The sequence below is a fragment of the Lasioglossum baleicum genome, chromosome 9 (genome assembly GCF_051020765.1).
Source record: "Lasioglossum baleicum chromosome 9, iyLasBale1, whole genome shotgun sequence".
Taxonomy (NCBI): domain Eukaryota; kingdom Metazoa; phylum Arthropoda; class Insecta; order Hymenoptera; family Halictidae; genus Lasioglossum; species Lasioglossum baleicum.
The window spans coordinates 14,944,862-14,959,008 of record NC_134937.1 but is presented as its reverse complement, the minus strand read 5'-3'; the positions used below and the strand labels follow the sequence as shown (position 1 = coordinate 14,959,008).

General features: G+C 36.7%; 3 protein-coding genes across 3 annotated transcripts; 2 read left to right on the top strand and 1 right to left on the bottom strand.

Annotated features, from left to right (window-relative positions):
- Nucleotides 1-45: 45 nt before the first annotated feature.
- On the bottom strand, nucleotides 46-3,910 carry LOC143212083 (solute carrier family 35 member C2). Its single transcript, XM_076430407.1, has 8 exons — nucleotides 3,776-3,910; nucleotides 3,571-3,703; nucleotides 3,063-3,290; nucleotides 2,543-2,757; nucleotides 2,392-2,464; nucleotides 2,063-2,315; nucleotides 1,012-1,187; nucleotides 46-900 (listed from the first exon to the last, which is right to left on the bottom strand). Exons 3-8 carry the CDS (start codon nucleotides 3,270-3,272, stop codon nucleotides 547-549), a joined length of 1,281 nt encoding a protein of 426 aa, XP_076286522.1. The 5' UTR covers nucleotides 3,273-3,290; nucleotides 3,571-3,703; nucleotides 3,776-3,910; the 3' UTR covers nucleotides 46-546.
- Nucleotides 3,911-3,974: 64 nt separating this feature from the next.
- Mrpl12 (mitochondrial ribosomal protein L12) lies at nucleotides 3,975-5,513 on the top strand. Its single transcript, XM_076430414.1, has 4 exons — nucleotides 3,975-4,134; nucleotides 4,510-4,747; nucleotides 4,826-4,954; nucleotides 5,033-5,513. The coding sequence occupies exons 1-4, from the start codon at nucleotides 4,073-4,075 to the stop codon at nucleotides 5,147-5,149; spliced, it is 546 nt and encodes a 181-aa protein (XP_076286529.1). The 5' UTR covers nucleotides 3,975-4,072; the 3' UTR covers nucleotides 5,150-5,513.
- A 795-nt stretch (nucleotides 5,514-6,308) lies between these two features.
- On the top strand, nucleotides 6,309-14,142 carry LOC143212077 (pyridoxal-dependent decarboxylase domain-containing protein 1). Its single transcript, XM_076430391.1, has 10 exons — nucleotides 6,309-6,465; nucleotides 6,588-6,773; nucleotides 8,300-8,713; nucleotides 9,170-9,451; nucleotides 9,529-9,600; nucleotides 9,683-9,919; nucleotides 10,023-10,367; nucleotides 10,459-10,744; nucleotides 11,182-11,439; nucleotides 11,525-14,142. Exons 1-10 carry the CDS (start codon nucleotides 6,400-6,402, stop codon nucleotides 11,773-11,775), a joined length of 2,397 nt encoding a protein of 798 aa, XP_076286506.1. The 5' UTR covers nucleotides 6,309-6,399; the 3' UTR covers nucleotides 11,776-14,142.
- The last annotated feature ends 5 nt before the right edge of the window (nucleotides 14,143-14,147 follow it).

The following is a 14,147-nucleotide window of genomic DNA, read 5'->3' as shown; positions in this document are numbered from 1 at the left end:
AGTAAAAAAATGTAGAAAAATCTGTACATAAAAGCATCAAAACAATACTATTTACAAAGGGAACGACCCTTTGATTTATTTTTACAATTAAACTCTTTCAATACTTTTTTTAGCACACTGTCCATTTGTAATTTCTAAAGAAACGTCGAGACGTTAGATCAATTATTTATTATGCCTTATTAACGCGTTTTTATTATACACAGTTTGATATACTAATACAATTATTAATGATAATGGACAAGCGTGATGATATTGAATAATCGGTAATACGCATAAAGGGTAAGGTTCAGCAATGCTGGTTTGTACCTAATACTTTCGACATAGTAAAAATAAATTTAGTATGATGTAAGAATGAAATTTGCAAACATGGAATGTGACCTTAAGATAATAACTGGGAATAAAAATTAATTTTTTGTGTAAATATATGTGTATGTACATATACATATGAACCGGAGTAAACAAATTTGTATTAGACATAATAGAGTTCTCATGTTAAATGAATCTTTTGTTTTTCTCTGATTATCAATATTCAAGTGCGTAGACTCTTTACTGTTCTCTACGCTGTACTATATTGGACAATATCTCGGACGAATTTTGATGGTCTTTAACTGCATCATCTTCGTCTGAACTAAAATCTGCATTTAAAAGATTTGTCAAAGATGTTGACTTTTGTGTTAATAGAGATAAACTCGTCTCGAGTCTTTCTTCATTTTTAATGTTAATATTTAGCGAAGAATTGAACTGTAATTCCACATTTTCAGTTTCATTATTCCTACTCGACACTATTTTTTGAACAGTGTGAATTGTAATTCCGCCAAAGCACATTAACAATCCTATAAAGTTAAAGCCACTCATTTGATCACCTTTCCATTCAACGGCCAAAATTAAGATACATATTTCCTGTGAAAAGTTATTTGTTAGTACACATTTTCTTTTGTTTAAAGAGATCAAATAGACTCATTTTACAAATTTATATAAGCGTAACATAGTAACATAGTGCTCTCGGTTCACCTTAATTATTCCTGTAATCGCAAGTGTTAGACTAGACGTGTACATAACAACTAAATATTCCATAACTTCCATGTAGAAGGCTATGACAGCAGACACTAGCACAGCACTTGTAGTCAAGAAAATAGAATGAACATTACTCCAGTCAGTAGTTTGGAAATCATTATATAACTGAGACCCTAAAAATCAAATTTTCTATTAAGACAAATTTTTCTATTTTTTACACAGATATAATTCTTAGACACAAATTCTAATGACATAATGGACAAGATGTTCACGCTATTACTAACCAGCGTTTTTCTTGCAGATAATAGATATTAGAATAAAGTAAAAGAGGAAAAAGTAATACCATCTTTTGCAAGTAATGTATTGTAATGAATTTGCTTTGACACACGCACAAAGGTCACCTTCATTTCTAAAAAAAAATAGAGCAAACACAAAGAAATTACATACGCCATTACATTGCTCACAAAAAACAGTAGTGTTGTTCCGATAAAGGGCAATAATGTTTGTTTCGAAAAGAGGAAATCGTTATGTCCTCTTCTTCTTTTGACCTTCTCCGCTTGACATCGCTTAGTACCAGAACAAGAGGACGTGTCTATTCTATTCTTTTCCAAGGAAAGATATCGCGACTCGGCCGATTAGTACATGGTCTATCACTACCTCGATCCTCTCGCTCATTCTCTGTATTCTCTCTCGAACTACTCGAGAATGAAGTCAAACCGAATAGCATATCTGATCCGACAAACTGCGAAACCCGGTCATTTATTCCTTTTTTCCTAATATTTATTATTAGACAGCTGATCTTTATGCCAAATAAAAATTTTTATGTAACAAATTGGAGAGAAATGGAAGTTTATTTCCTTTTTAAACATATGTAATAGGTTGAAAATAATATAACAATATCTTCAAATCTTGCTAATATTTTCACAGTTTTCATTTACACCTACTAATTTTTGCCATAAATGCATAAAAAAGATCTGCTGTCTATTTATTATTTACAAGAAAAACGCTGACTAGTAATAGCGTGAACACCCTGTATACGAAGCATTACCTTCAAACCATAACATCACAGGTACAATAGGCAATAGCATCCACAATTGCATATAATACATCATGTCAATTGGATTTTTTATTCCCATTTTAGATTTCTGCATGATAAGTTGTGTCATAGTCCATCGAATACTACTTGAAAATGATGCTAGCAGGCAAATTAAAAATCCAAATATGCCAAATTGTGTAGATTTATATGTAAACATAAATAAACCACCCGATATCATCACTACAATACATACTAACGACCAAGACTATAAAAAAATATTTTATTTAACGTATATTATTAGTAATTTATAAAAATATAGAAGATATATTTATTATCATTACCTTTTTTTCTAACTTTAAGATGAGGGCAAAACCGAGAATAAAAATAATAGTCGTTGATTTTGTCATAGTATACCTAAATAAAAATATAATGTATTAATACACAGTGGAAAATATATTTTATTTCGTTAACAATTTAACAACCTATACATACAATGACATTGTAATTAACGAAAGTGCCCAGTTAGATAAACCAACGTCAAGACCACTTGCTACACCTATTGGCATAATCATCCATATTATGCTTTTCCAAGGAAGTTTCAATTGCTGTTGTCCTTTGTAACATGTTCTAAAACATCTTCTTATGGCAGATAATAAAAACTTCACTATTAAGTGACATATCACCACAGTCAGCGGGAAATGGAAACCCTAAAATGGAATAAGCTATGATTAAAAATTAATACTTAATATCTAGACTGCAGATTTTATGCATTTATGACAAAAATGAGTAGCCGTAATTTAAAATAACAAAAATATTAGAAAAATTTAAACATACTATTATATTATTCACAACCTGCTAAACCTAATAGGGAAGAAAATAAATTTCTATTTCACTCTAATTTGTTGCAATTCAAGTAAGAAATTTTTATTTTGCATAAAGATTCACAGTCTATTAATAGGGAAACTAAAAGAAAATATAATACATTTTTATAAATTTGACAAATTGTACTCACATAAGTATTGTAAAGCCATTGTACATAAAATGTTAAACCTACAGATAAGACAAAATAATTAATAATTAATATAAGCTTTTGGAAGGCTCTCTTCCAAAAAGAAACCTCTTTCTTGGAATTGGTTGAAAATTCTGGAACAGATGGAAAGAAATATTCCGTTGTATCTTCTGCATCTTTGGCAATTTGATATTTTATATGTGATCTTGTCATACTTCAAAGAAAAATAACCTGCAAAAGGAAGTATACACATCTCTTAACATGTATACGCGTATATTATTTGTTGTAAAATGATGGCAACGAATAACGTGCGTTGGAACATATGCACAAAGAGTTAATCGTTGATAAAAATGCAACATTAATTATATTATTAATTCAAATTTAAAGGCAACTTACAAAAATTGACTTAATTTAAAATAATACTATTAATCGATAAACTTCGTTAATAATTAGAATGTTGAATGAAATAACGTGATGTTTGAAATTCTTATCAGGAATATGTTAAACATACCGTCTGATACGCCTTCATATATGTAAAAATAGTTAAAAATTGTTCCGTTTGACGTTTGACATCTGCTGTCGAATCATATGTTTGATAACAGTATTACACGTACGACGTCAAAGATATAATTGTTATTTTCATTCTGGAAATTTATAACAGTTTAAAATTACGAATGCAAATAAAAGATCAAAGGAAACAATATTGAAACACATACTTCTTCACTATCTATCTATATCAATGTTGACATCAGGGCACAAAGAATTTCTACAGACCTGAAACTTCCAGTTTATTGAGAACCAATATCCAATATACGTACGAAGTCCCCCTGGTTGTAATCATTGTAATGTCTATATTATATAATCTGTTTTCACCTTATAGAGATAGACTATAGACTGCGCGACCTGTACCACAGACGAGATATAAGAATAGACCATCATCTTATGGGACTCATACCCCGTGATTGTTCACGATTCGCTCCAAATAAACGTGTAGTTCAATTATAACAAACACAATGATTTCATTACGATTTGTTTCCCGGCGAAACATCCATCAGATTCGTCAATTTCATAAATGGTAGGTGTCATTCTGTATCGATCTTATGATTCCGACTTTATAGGAAACGTGATTGTATAACCTCACTTTTGTGTACATTTCTTGTACCGAAAATATAGCTAGATTTCACGTTGAAAACACCTCCACACTCTTTATTTCTTGTTTTAATTTAAATGTTCACTTAAAAATGCTTATAAATAGTTAACAATATTTACGTACTCCATTTAATAATGACGATTTTTATGTATGGGAGATAAACAAACTTGTTTATATAAACAATATAAACAAACTTGTTTATCTCACAAACAAATTTGTTGTAATTACAAGTACTTGGAACGATGTAATCTCTTAAATATTAAAGATTATGTTTGTGATTAATTTTTGTATCCCATTTAGTATTGTTCAACAGGCAGACGCAGCCACTGCTACTGTCAGTGAGACGTCAGCTTCTGTTTCATTGGATTCTAGCAAGAGTGTAGACGTTAGTCCTAAAATTGATCAAATTGCCAATCAGATTATTGGCTTGAATCTTATAGAAGTAGCACAATTGAGCGAGGTGCTCAAAAAACGATTAAATTTGCCGGATGCACCTATGATGCCAATGGGTGGCTTTGTTGCTGCAGCTACTGCGGAGGTATCGTCTAAACTTGCATAACATTGGTGTAACTTTGCAGCGCAAGGAACATATATGCACACTTCCGTTTCATTTCAGGAAGAAGAAGTGGTACCACAAGTAGTACAAACTTCGTTTGCAGTTAAGCTAACAGGCTTCGATGAAACAAAGAAAATTGGTTTGATCAAAGAGTTGAAGAACATATTACCAGACTGCAATCTTGTAAAGGTAATATTTATCATCTCCTTTGCAACTGTTTCTCAAACAAACAAACACTTGTTCTAATTTTATCAATACTTTACTAAGGCCAAGAAATTCGTGGATGCTCTCCCAGGAGTAATACAATCGAATATTCAAAAAGAAGAAGCTGAAAAGTTGAAGGGCGTCATTACGAGTGCGGGTGGCGTCGTGGAGATCGAATAATTGTTAAACATTAGCTTATGTAAATATATTAAAGCAAGCAGAAGATCACTGAAGTGGTTTGATAGTATTTTGTAATGTCTCCGAAATCGATTAAGATTAAAACAGAAACTATCTCGTTTTGTAAAGGAATATCGTTTCCATTGTGCATTTCCCTACAGAGATCTTTTTATACTGTATCTTTTGCGAGTTCACGGTTGCATTACCTAGATCTCGTATTTTGGCAATATTCGCTACATTGAAGGTATATACATACATAATTAAGATAATCGTATATTTGTACATAAACGTCATGCAATTGTATTAAGCCAAGTAACTAATAAAGTGAAATTCGAGAACATCGTTCAGATATTTCAGCTGAACTAGAGGATTTAGTTCTTCAATCTAATATACATTTAATAAAGAAACAAATACTTAAACAGCGTATTTTATGCATTAAGATAAAAATGAATAGATGTAATTTAAAACAGTGAAAATATTCGAAGAATTTAAGAAAAAATATTGCCATATTAACTTCAACTTATTCAACGAAAATTAAAAGAAAATAACTCTCTTGTTGCAATTCAAGTAAAAATTTTTATATTGCATGAAGATGCGCTGTCTATATACTAATTATTTAGAATGAATCCGAGTCCTATGATAATAATTCAGATTTAATTTGAGAAGTATCCTATTACAGCAGTTTAGTATACATATAAAGTTTTTCGAATACTCGAACAGCCGAGTGGCAGAGGCTCTAATGAATACAAACTAACATAAGATAAGAGCAAGTAATCAAGGTAACGGCGTAGATTGCGCAGAACGAGAATAATTTCATCAATTACAATGTCCCAAAACCTCAACCATAAATTTTATCCGTAGTCTCATTACTTATTCTTAAATAAAGACAGGTGGTTTGATAAGACTGTCTGCTAAAAACGAATCGTTTCAAGTTAATCGACAAATTCAACAACTGGCGCTGTGATAACAGTGGTATCGATAAAATAAGGGCCGTAGCAATTACGCTTATAATATGCATGAGCGATTAAACAGGTCCTGCGTAGACTATATAGCAGAACTTCCTTATTAAATTCGTATAGAGAAATTGGAGTTATTGGAGTTATTGCAATTCCAGGTGCATTGGATTGCAGTGGGTTTATTTCGGTGATCGGAGAGGGGGTAAGGAATGAGAAATTTTTTTGTTTCATCGAACGACCGATGCAGGGATAAATGTGCTGGTGCGACGGCACTGCGCCACGACGACTACTGCCACGATGGCCGAGGAGACTGACACAAACGATAAAGCGACGATGGAAAGTATAGCGCAAAATATACTCGAGGTTCGTGTCAGCCGTGATCAGGACAGTGCTCGATTAACGTAATAGTGGTTTTCGGAGTGCCGGGTTAGAAAGTGACCGTGGTGACACTGTAATCCAAGTCACATTTTCTGTGATTTTGACAGATCAGTGCCGGAGGTGGGTCCGCGTCGAGCGAAGTCGCTGCGCTCGAGTTTCAAGCATCCCAGGTGATATCCAGGCTCGAGGAAGCTGTTGTCAAAGCAGCCGACGGAGGCGGCAACACCTGGAACAACCCCTCTGGCTTTTTATCGCAATCGAAAACCCCGGACGAAATATTAACTTTGATCCAGGTAAATACAACGCTAGCAGAAGCCATTGCCACGCTCCCATTGGTCGATCTCATTCGTCGGGAGCGTTGATTGGCTCGCGCCTGTTCCTTGAACTTCGGCGAGCGGCCATCACGTGGTCGAACGAATCGGTTGATTGCCACTGGGGTGGCCCTGTGGCGCCAATTTTCAAATATTCCAAATGTTCATGTCGTTATTGTTTACTGTAACGCTTTATTATTACTCGACCGCGGATCTTTATGCATTTATAGCTTATGAAAATTTTCCAAAAAGGCTCGAATATAAAATTCGATGAAATTGTGTACAATTTTTATTTATTTGAGATCTACAAAGGCTGTTCCCATTAAAAATAGGATTTTATTTCATTCCACTTAAAATTTGTCTACAAAAATTGGAAAATGCATAAATATCCGCAGTCTAATTATTACAATAATGTTTATCTATTGTCTTTAATGCATCGAATAAGTTATTATTGTTACTTTACGAAATAAACCATTCTACAAATTCTTAAATCACCCAATTTTCAACGCGTTTATATCGAAATGAATAGTAGGAATACTATATAGGATACATCGTTTTCAAAATTTTTGTTTCATTTCATGGAATTTGTGCGGTCATCTCTATTTTGCATAAAGATTCATAGTTTATTAACCGCGATACGATGTACCTTGTAATCGAAGAGACTTTATTATTATTTATAATTTATAGGTGCTGTAATAAGGTGTTCTAATGCTAGACAACTTATTTGTTTAATATATTTACAAACAATGTTACACTCTATGAATGCTAAACAACGTTCAGAGTATTATGTAGAGCGTCATAAATTATTCATTGAAATTACTCAATTGTCAACAGGTATTAACAATTGTTTTTCCTATTGTGAGTCACTTGATATGTCTGGTGACCTTGAACAGCTACCATGCTTATTACTAGTCCTACTCGACCTGATAATTTAATATGCGTCAGAACTCATTTCCATAGCAGTTGTTAACAATCCTACTATGTTCACAAATAGTAGATAAGCTACATTATGAAAATTTATTATGCATAGACACACCCAACATAGAAATATTTAATACGTACAGACACCCTATCATGATATAAACAAAAAACATACCTTTCCAATTAATTAGAAAATATAATCTAGTGTAATCAAATATAATCTCAATCCTGTTTTTTAATCTCTGGAACAGTTTTTAAATGATTAATTTCTTCTGTGTTCTAGAAATTGCTAAAAATTCAAATGTCATGTGAGAAAACAGGTTCAATTTCATATGAATAGTGCGAGAAAGATTATCTATATAAATGAAAATCTTCTAGGGCAAAAGATATATTTTGATCTGCGAGTCCAAAGCGTTAAAAGGGAAGATATGTTTTTTGTTTATATTCTGACAGGATGTCTGTATTGTAAAGGTCATTCAAGGACGTTCAAACTCCCATTTATTTTCACCACTCAAGGTCAGGCGAACGTCACAGTGGACGTATCTGATAGTATTAGAACCAAACTTCACTGATTAATAATTTCACAGGATTTAGTCATCCATGAAGACGGTCCACAACTAGCAGAGGATGGTTCAACAGAGATAGCAGCGAGTCAAGTGACTACCCTACCAACGTTAACGGAGCCAGCAAAGTTAGCATTGATAACATACACGGTTTCCGCTTACGCGCTAGCCCTCCCGAAATCCCATGCCCAAAAACTAGCTGGTCGTTTGGCAGCCGACACGACCAGATGGCTCAGCCACATCTTTCGTTTCGTCGACTGTGCCTCCTCGTTCCACGAGGATCATCTGGAAGGCTTGGTCAGGGTCACCAGGTTAGCCTTGCACCGGAAATACCCTCGCTACATGGAAGATGGGTTCACAGCCCTTGCAGCCTCGCCACCATTAATTTACAGCTCAGTTGCCGCACCCTTAGGCGTGGTCCAACATCTCTGCAGACAGGTATAGTGATTCCTGTAGTTGGTGAACCCCTTGCTCTACAATATTCAATCAGCTTTTAGCTTTTAATTACTCGCATGTAGTATTTGCAATCTCGAAACTTGAAATTTGTCGATACAAAGGTGTCGACTACAGTAGCAAATATTTATTTTGCATTCAAGTAGCTATTTTATTGAATGAAAATTTATTTATGTTAGAATGATGAAAAGTTCCATGAAACCAGTCATGTAGAAAGTGGAGTAACCGAAGGTTAATACTCAACAATGTCACTAGATGTTCTATATTATAGAATGCTATACGAGCTTCTGTTGCTAGAGCAACGATTACTGATTTTCTTTTTCTTCTAGGACGTTATAATGAAGTTGTAATCATCGTAAATTTAAAGACAATTGTAGGGCAAGGGTTTAGCTGCTACCAGAGAGATTGGAATTATTAATTCTGAGGACGTGCGTTTTCCAGCTCTCGTTGCCGCTTCACTGTGTAAGACCCATCCCCCATAACACGATGTTCGGGTCGAGGTACAGTATGGACGTGTCCGCTTTGGAGCGACGATTAGCTGAGGACACGCAATCGAACAGCGTGACACCGCTTCTAGTGCTAGCCGAGGCTGGTTCCGTGCTAACTGGACACTGCGATAACATCGCCAGGCTGCGTGCTATTTGCGATAAATACAATGTCTGGCTCCATCTCCGGGGACACTCGTTGGCCGCGTTGGCGTTGAACAATTCCGCGAAAGATTTGGTACATCCTCCCTACTCTTCATTTCCTTAACATTTCAATTATGGGAATATTTTTACTTATCAAAATATCTCTTTCAGCCCTCAAAGGTGGCAGACAGTATCACATTACCCTTGGGCATTTGGCTTGGTACACCGTCTTTGCCAGTAGTTGTATCCTTTTAATCAGACATATGAAGAAGACTTTGAAAAATAAGAGATGGGATTATTTGACCTTAACTCACATTGCATACAGACATTGTACAGATTAACGGACACAAAAGGAGGTCGACCTACTCCGAGGGACACAACATTGTCCTTGGTGTCGGGCTTGATGGCAGACTCCCTCTCAAGACGTCTGCCAACGTTGCCTCTGTGGGCTATGCTGCAAGCTTTGGGTCGGGATGGTGTACATAACAGGTTGAAGAGATGCTTTCTGGCTGTGGAGGACTTGTACCATACAATCAAGAAATTCAATTGCATCAGGATATTGGTAACTTCCGAAAACACGTTACTAGACAGCAGAGTTGAACTCTTTCAATCTCTTTACTGTTTCAAATTATGCAGTCTACAATTTATACTTCTCCATGTTTCAGAGTCAACCTCCGGGAGGCGAAACCGGCTCCTACACAATAAACGAGCTATTATCTAGCCCGGTGAGCAATCCCCAGTTGTTCGAGGCTGTAGCCAGCGCTTTAGTGTTTCAATTCGTGCCTGCGGATCGGGATTCCCAGTCGGCAGAACCCGTCCCGCCGTATTACGACAAGCTAAACTCCTGGTTAGGACAGATTCTACAAAGAGACATCGAAAACGTACAAATAGAGCTGTGCGAGATCGAGAATCACGGTGTAGCAATCCGCATTTGCCCGTTGGAAAACTCGAAGGAACCACCATCTAGCAACGATGTAGATAACGTGGTCACTTGTCTCGAGCAGCAAATAGTGAGTTCATATCTGCACGATAACTGTATGCGGTTACTAATGCAACTTAATCGCATGTTTGAAAAATTATTTCTTATCACTCGGTCAACAGGAAATACTGATGGCGACCGTGGAGCACAAAGAAACATTCGTCAAATTAGTATCGGAGAATGATTCGTTACATTTAGTGGAGATGCCGGATTGGGCAGGCCTGGGCGGGGTTCGTTATGCTCCTCCTACTTGGATCCATGTAATGACCGATCAAGCGAAAGAGGAGCTGAATAGATTAAATACGCAATTGGTTGAAGCTTTGCGAAGTACGGATGCGGCATTCTCTTTGGGCGAAGGGGGCGATGGTCTAGCATGCGTGCGATTCGGAATGGTCACGCAGGAGACAGGTGACCGTCAGCCTCGAGCTGTGAAGTCCATGCCGAAGAAACATCGAGTCACTTTCTGTTGCCTTCTTCTTTTATTCGGCAAAAGAAACGACTTCTTTGAGGTGCATGCGACGTCAACTAAAAGTTGCTCGTTGTTGCTTCAGTGCGGACGTATTAGGGTTTTCGAAAATTCTCAGGAATCCCGATATACAGTGGGTGTACAAAGTATTCGCACACCTTTTAAAAAATAAATAACTTTTTCAAAATTGGACCCAATAGCTTAAATGTTTTATCTGTGTGTGCATGTACTTTTAATTCAATTTTGAAAAATTTATTCGTTTTTAGATGGTGCACGAATATGTACTTCGTACACCCACTGTATTTGAAACTCTCAATCTTTTCGAGAACGAGACATCGTCGGATTCTCACGTAGCTCCAATGAAACTATATTTTCACAGATGTAGCCGAGCTACTGTCCCTAGTTTTAAAAGTCGGTCAAGAGGTGGAAGCTAGCTCCAAGCTGCTGGAGACAATATCCGAGGTCGTGAAGCGCGGTATTGAAGCAGCGCAGACAGATTTGGAGAGGGAGAACGCGGAGAAGATGTGGCAGGAAGGTATTCTGAGGCACGTGCCTGTGGTAGGAACCTTCGTGAATTGGTGGAGCCCTCCGTCAAAGGAAACTGGCGTTCGTGGGCGTAGTTTGAATCTTCAAGCTGGTAACTACCATACTTTACTCACAACGGGTTCCAGCCCACTTACAAATTGTACATTGAGTAGGACTGACTGGAGTGCTTGTTCCAGGTGTCGTCGAAAGCACAGAGAACATATACAAGTACCACATGCAACTACAGCCGAATACCACGGTGATAAACGGATCCGGTGCTAGAACTCCTCCACAGCCTTTAGTTCAGACCCCAGTCGGTGCTGGTAGTCAAAGCCACAGTCGTTCGTCGAGTCATTCCAGTCTGCAAAGCGGCAAGAGTATTTCGGTGATTACGAACGCCGTGTCTCATCCGCAAGTGAAAGAGGAATCCGGCGAGGTGAAGTCGTAGTAAAGAAGACGAGACACCGTTCATCAACAGAGAAACTCTTACAGCCAAGTCCGGTGGACTCGGTGGCGGACGAACACTAAGAGCGAAACGATCGAAACGTTTCCCCCGCTGACGCTAAACAGTTTACACTCGCAGAGCAAAGCATTAGTCCCTAAAAGCATGCGTCGAAGAGCTTGGTAACTCGATCGAGGTAAACACGCCATTACTTTTGTCATTCTATTCTGAATAAAGTATTTTACGTTACTTCTTCATCATGTCCCATCGACCGCATTCTATTCTCTCTTCACCTGTTTTTTTGTGCGAGGTTCTAGTTTGCCGGGAGCTCTGGTCTGTCGAATGTGGCTTGTGTACTTATTAGACTGATCCGATAGCAAGTATCTCGGTACTGTCTCTCGTTCTTGCAGCACAATAGGCAGCAGTTTGTTATGCTAAATAGACTGCGGATGCTCCAGAATATTTTTATATTGTTTCTGCTTTTGATACGTAACTTCAGTTTCGATCTTCATTTTTCTGTTTTATACGATTATGTGTAATAATTCGTTTCCTTTAAGGGGGTGTTCTGGATGGGACTTCTCCGTAGTCACGATCGCTAGATAAAAGATTAATCTAGCGTGCAAGTATCCCAAAGTGGCCTACTTTTGCATGTAGCTATTTTCATAAAGCTGCGATAACTATATTCTGGCGAATAATGCAAATTTCGCCACGTTAACGTAAAAGTTGTACTTTTGAGGGAAACAGTGGTCTAGATTGATCTTTCATTTAGCGCTTTTAATTGCTGAAAAACCCCATCTTTGCAGTATTGAGAAATGAGAAGGCGCATCCCGCACCCTTGCAATCCTGGAAAGGAGAATACCCCCTTAATAGGAATTTAATTAACCGTAGATAACTAAACTACCACGCGCGGAAATGACGACGTTAACATCGCGAATTTGTCTAAAGAAACAGGATTAAGGAATAAGGATAAGGAAACAGGATCTGATATCGCAACATTCAACTGTTCTAATCGACATTCTTATGATGGATTAATTATCCAGGGTTGAGGAAGCGAAAACCTTGATTGTAAGGTACTATTGTATTTTATTATGTACATAAGCGAGCATTGAACATCTGCAGTCTACTCGTAAGCCAATTTCTTCATGCAATCTCGGAAGTCATTGACTTTGACGTTCGTCAATTCAGTGCGTAACAATCTACTAATAACAGTTAAAGTTCTAACCAAGTGACTAAGTTATCAGCGATAGAACTTTACGCTTCATTAAGTGCACACGTGTCTTCGAGTATGTTCCACAAAAATTACTCTCTCTTTTCAGTCACGGTTTTGTTTCCTTTTTTCTTCCTCTCAACAAATGCCTACGTTTAAAACGATGGCATACACAGCGACACGAATTTGATTCTCTCCTAAAGCACAACGTACGAATGGTTGCGACAAGACACAATGAATTCTAATCGCATAGTATGAGACATCAAAGTAACAATTAACTAACCAAAGAGACACTTGCATGATTACTAGACAGCGGATCTGTATGTAAAATAGAAATTTTCTACATGATTGATTTTCTTTCTTAATATGTCCATTAGGCTGAAAAAAATTCCTCTAATGTTTTTACTGTTTTAAATTGCATCTATTCATTTGTGTCGTAAATGCATAAAATCCGTTGTCTAATTACTGCGAAGCATTGTGGTCGTCTAACGGCCCAAAACGCTGTGCAGTCCGATTGTTAGATCTACGGCAAGAATTGTTGCTGTTTAATGATACGTAACTTTTACATGGAACTCTACTTCCATCAAAATTTAAACGACACTGATAAAAATGTTCGCATTGTCATAGTATTCAGTAAATTGTTGACAGATACAATTGTAAGTGAAACAAAAAAGAAATTAAGCTGTATGTATATTTATGTACCAAATTGTTGTAATAAAATATTACAATCAAATAAAATAATTCATGTGTAAGCTGGCACTGTTTGTAATACTTTCGCCGAACACATTTCTCAATTCCATAATGTCAGGAGTGGAACAAAAATGGTATTGAGGGGTTCTAAGACATTTTTCGGGATCCCAAAGAAATCCAACGGCAAGCCTCTAATCCAGTAAATTCATGTGAGCAATTTGTATGGTTTGGAGGAGCATTATTGAAATCATGTCGAGTGGCGCCACGTCTACAAATTATAAATTTTGTTAGGGGAGAGAAGCAATAAATGGACCATGTCTTCTTACACTCATCTCTCTGTCCTTAATTTATACCGCATTTATGTCAGCAATTTGTATGGTTTGGTGGAACGTTATACTTACATTTATTAATCGACTGAAATCATGTCGTGTGGGACCGCATCGGTTTTCAATTCCTGAAAGAATGTACGGCTAGATTTAGT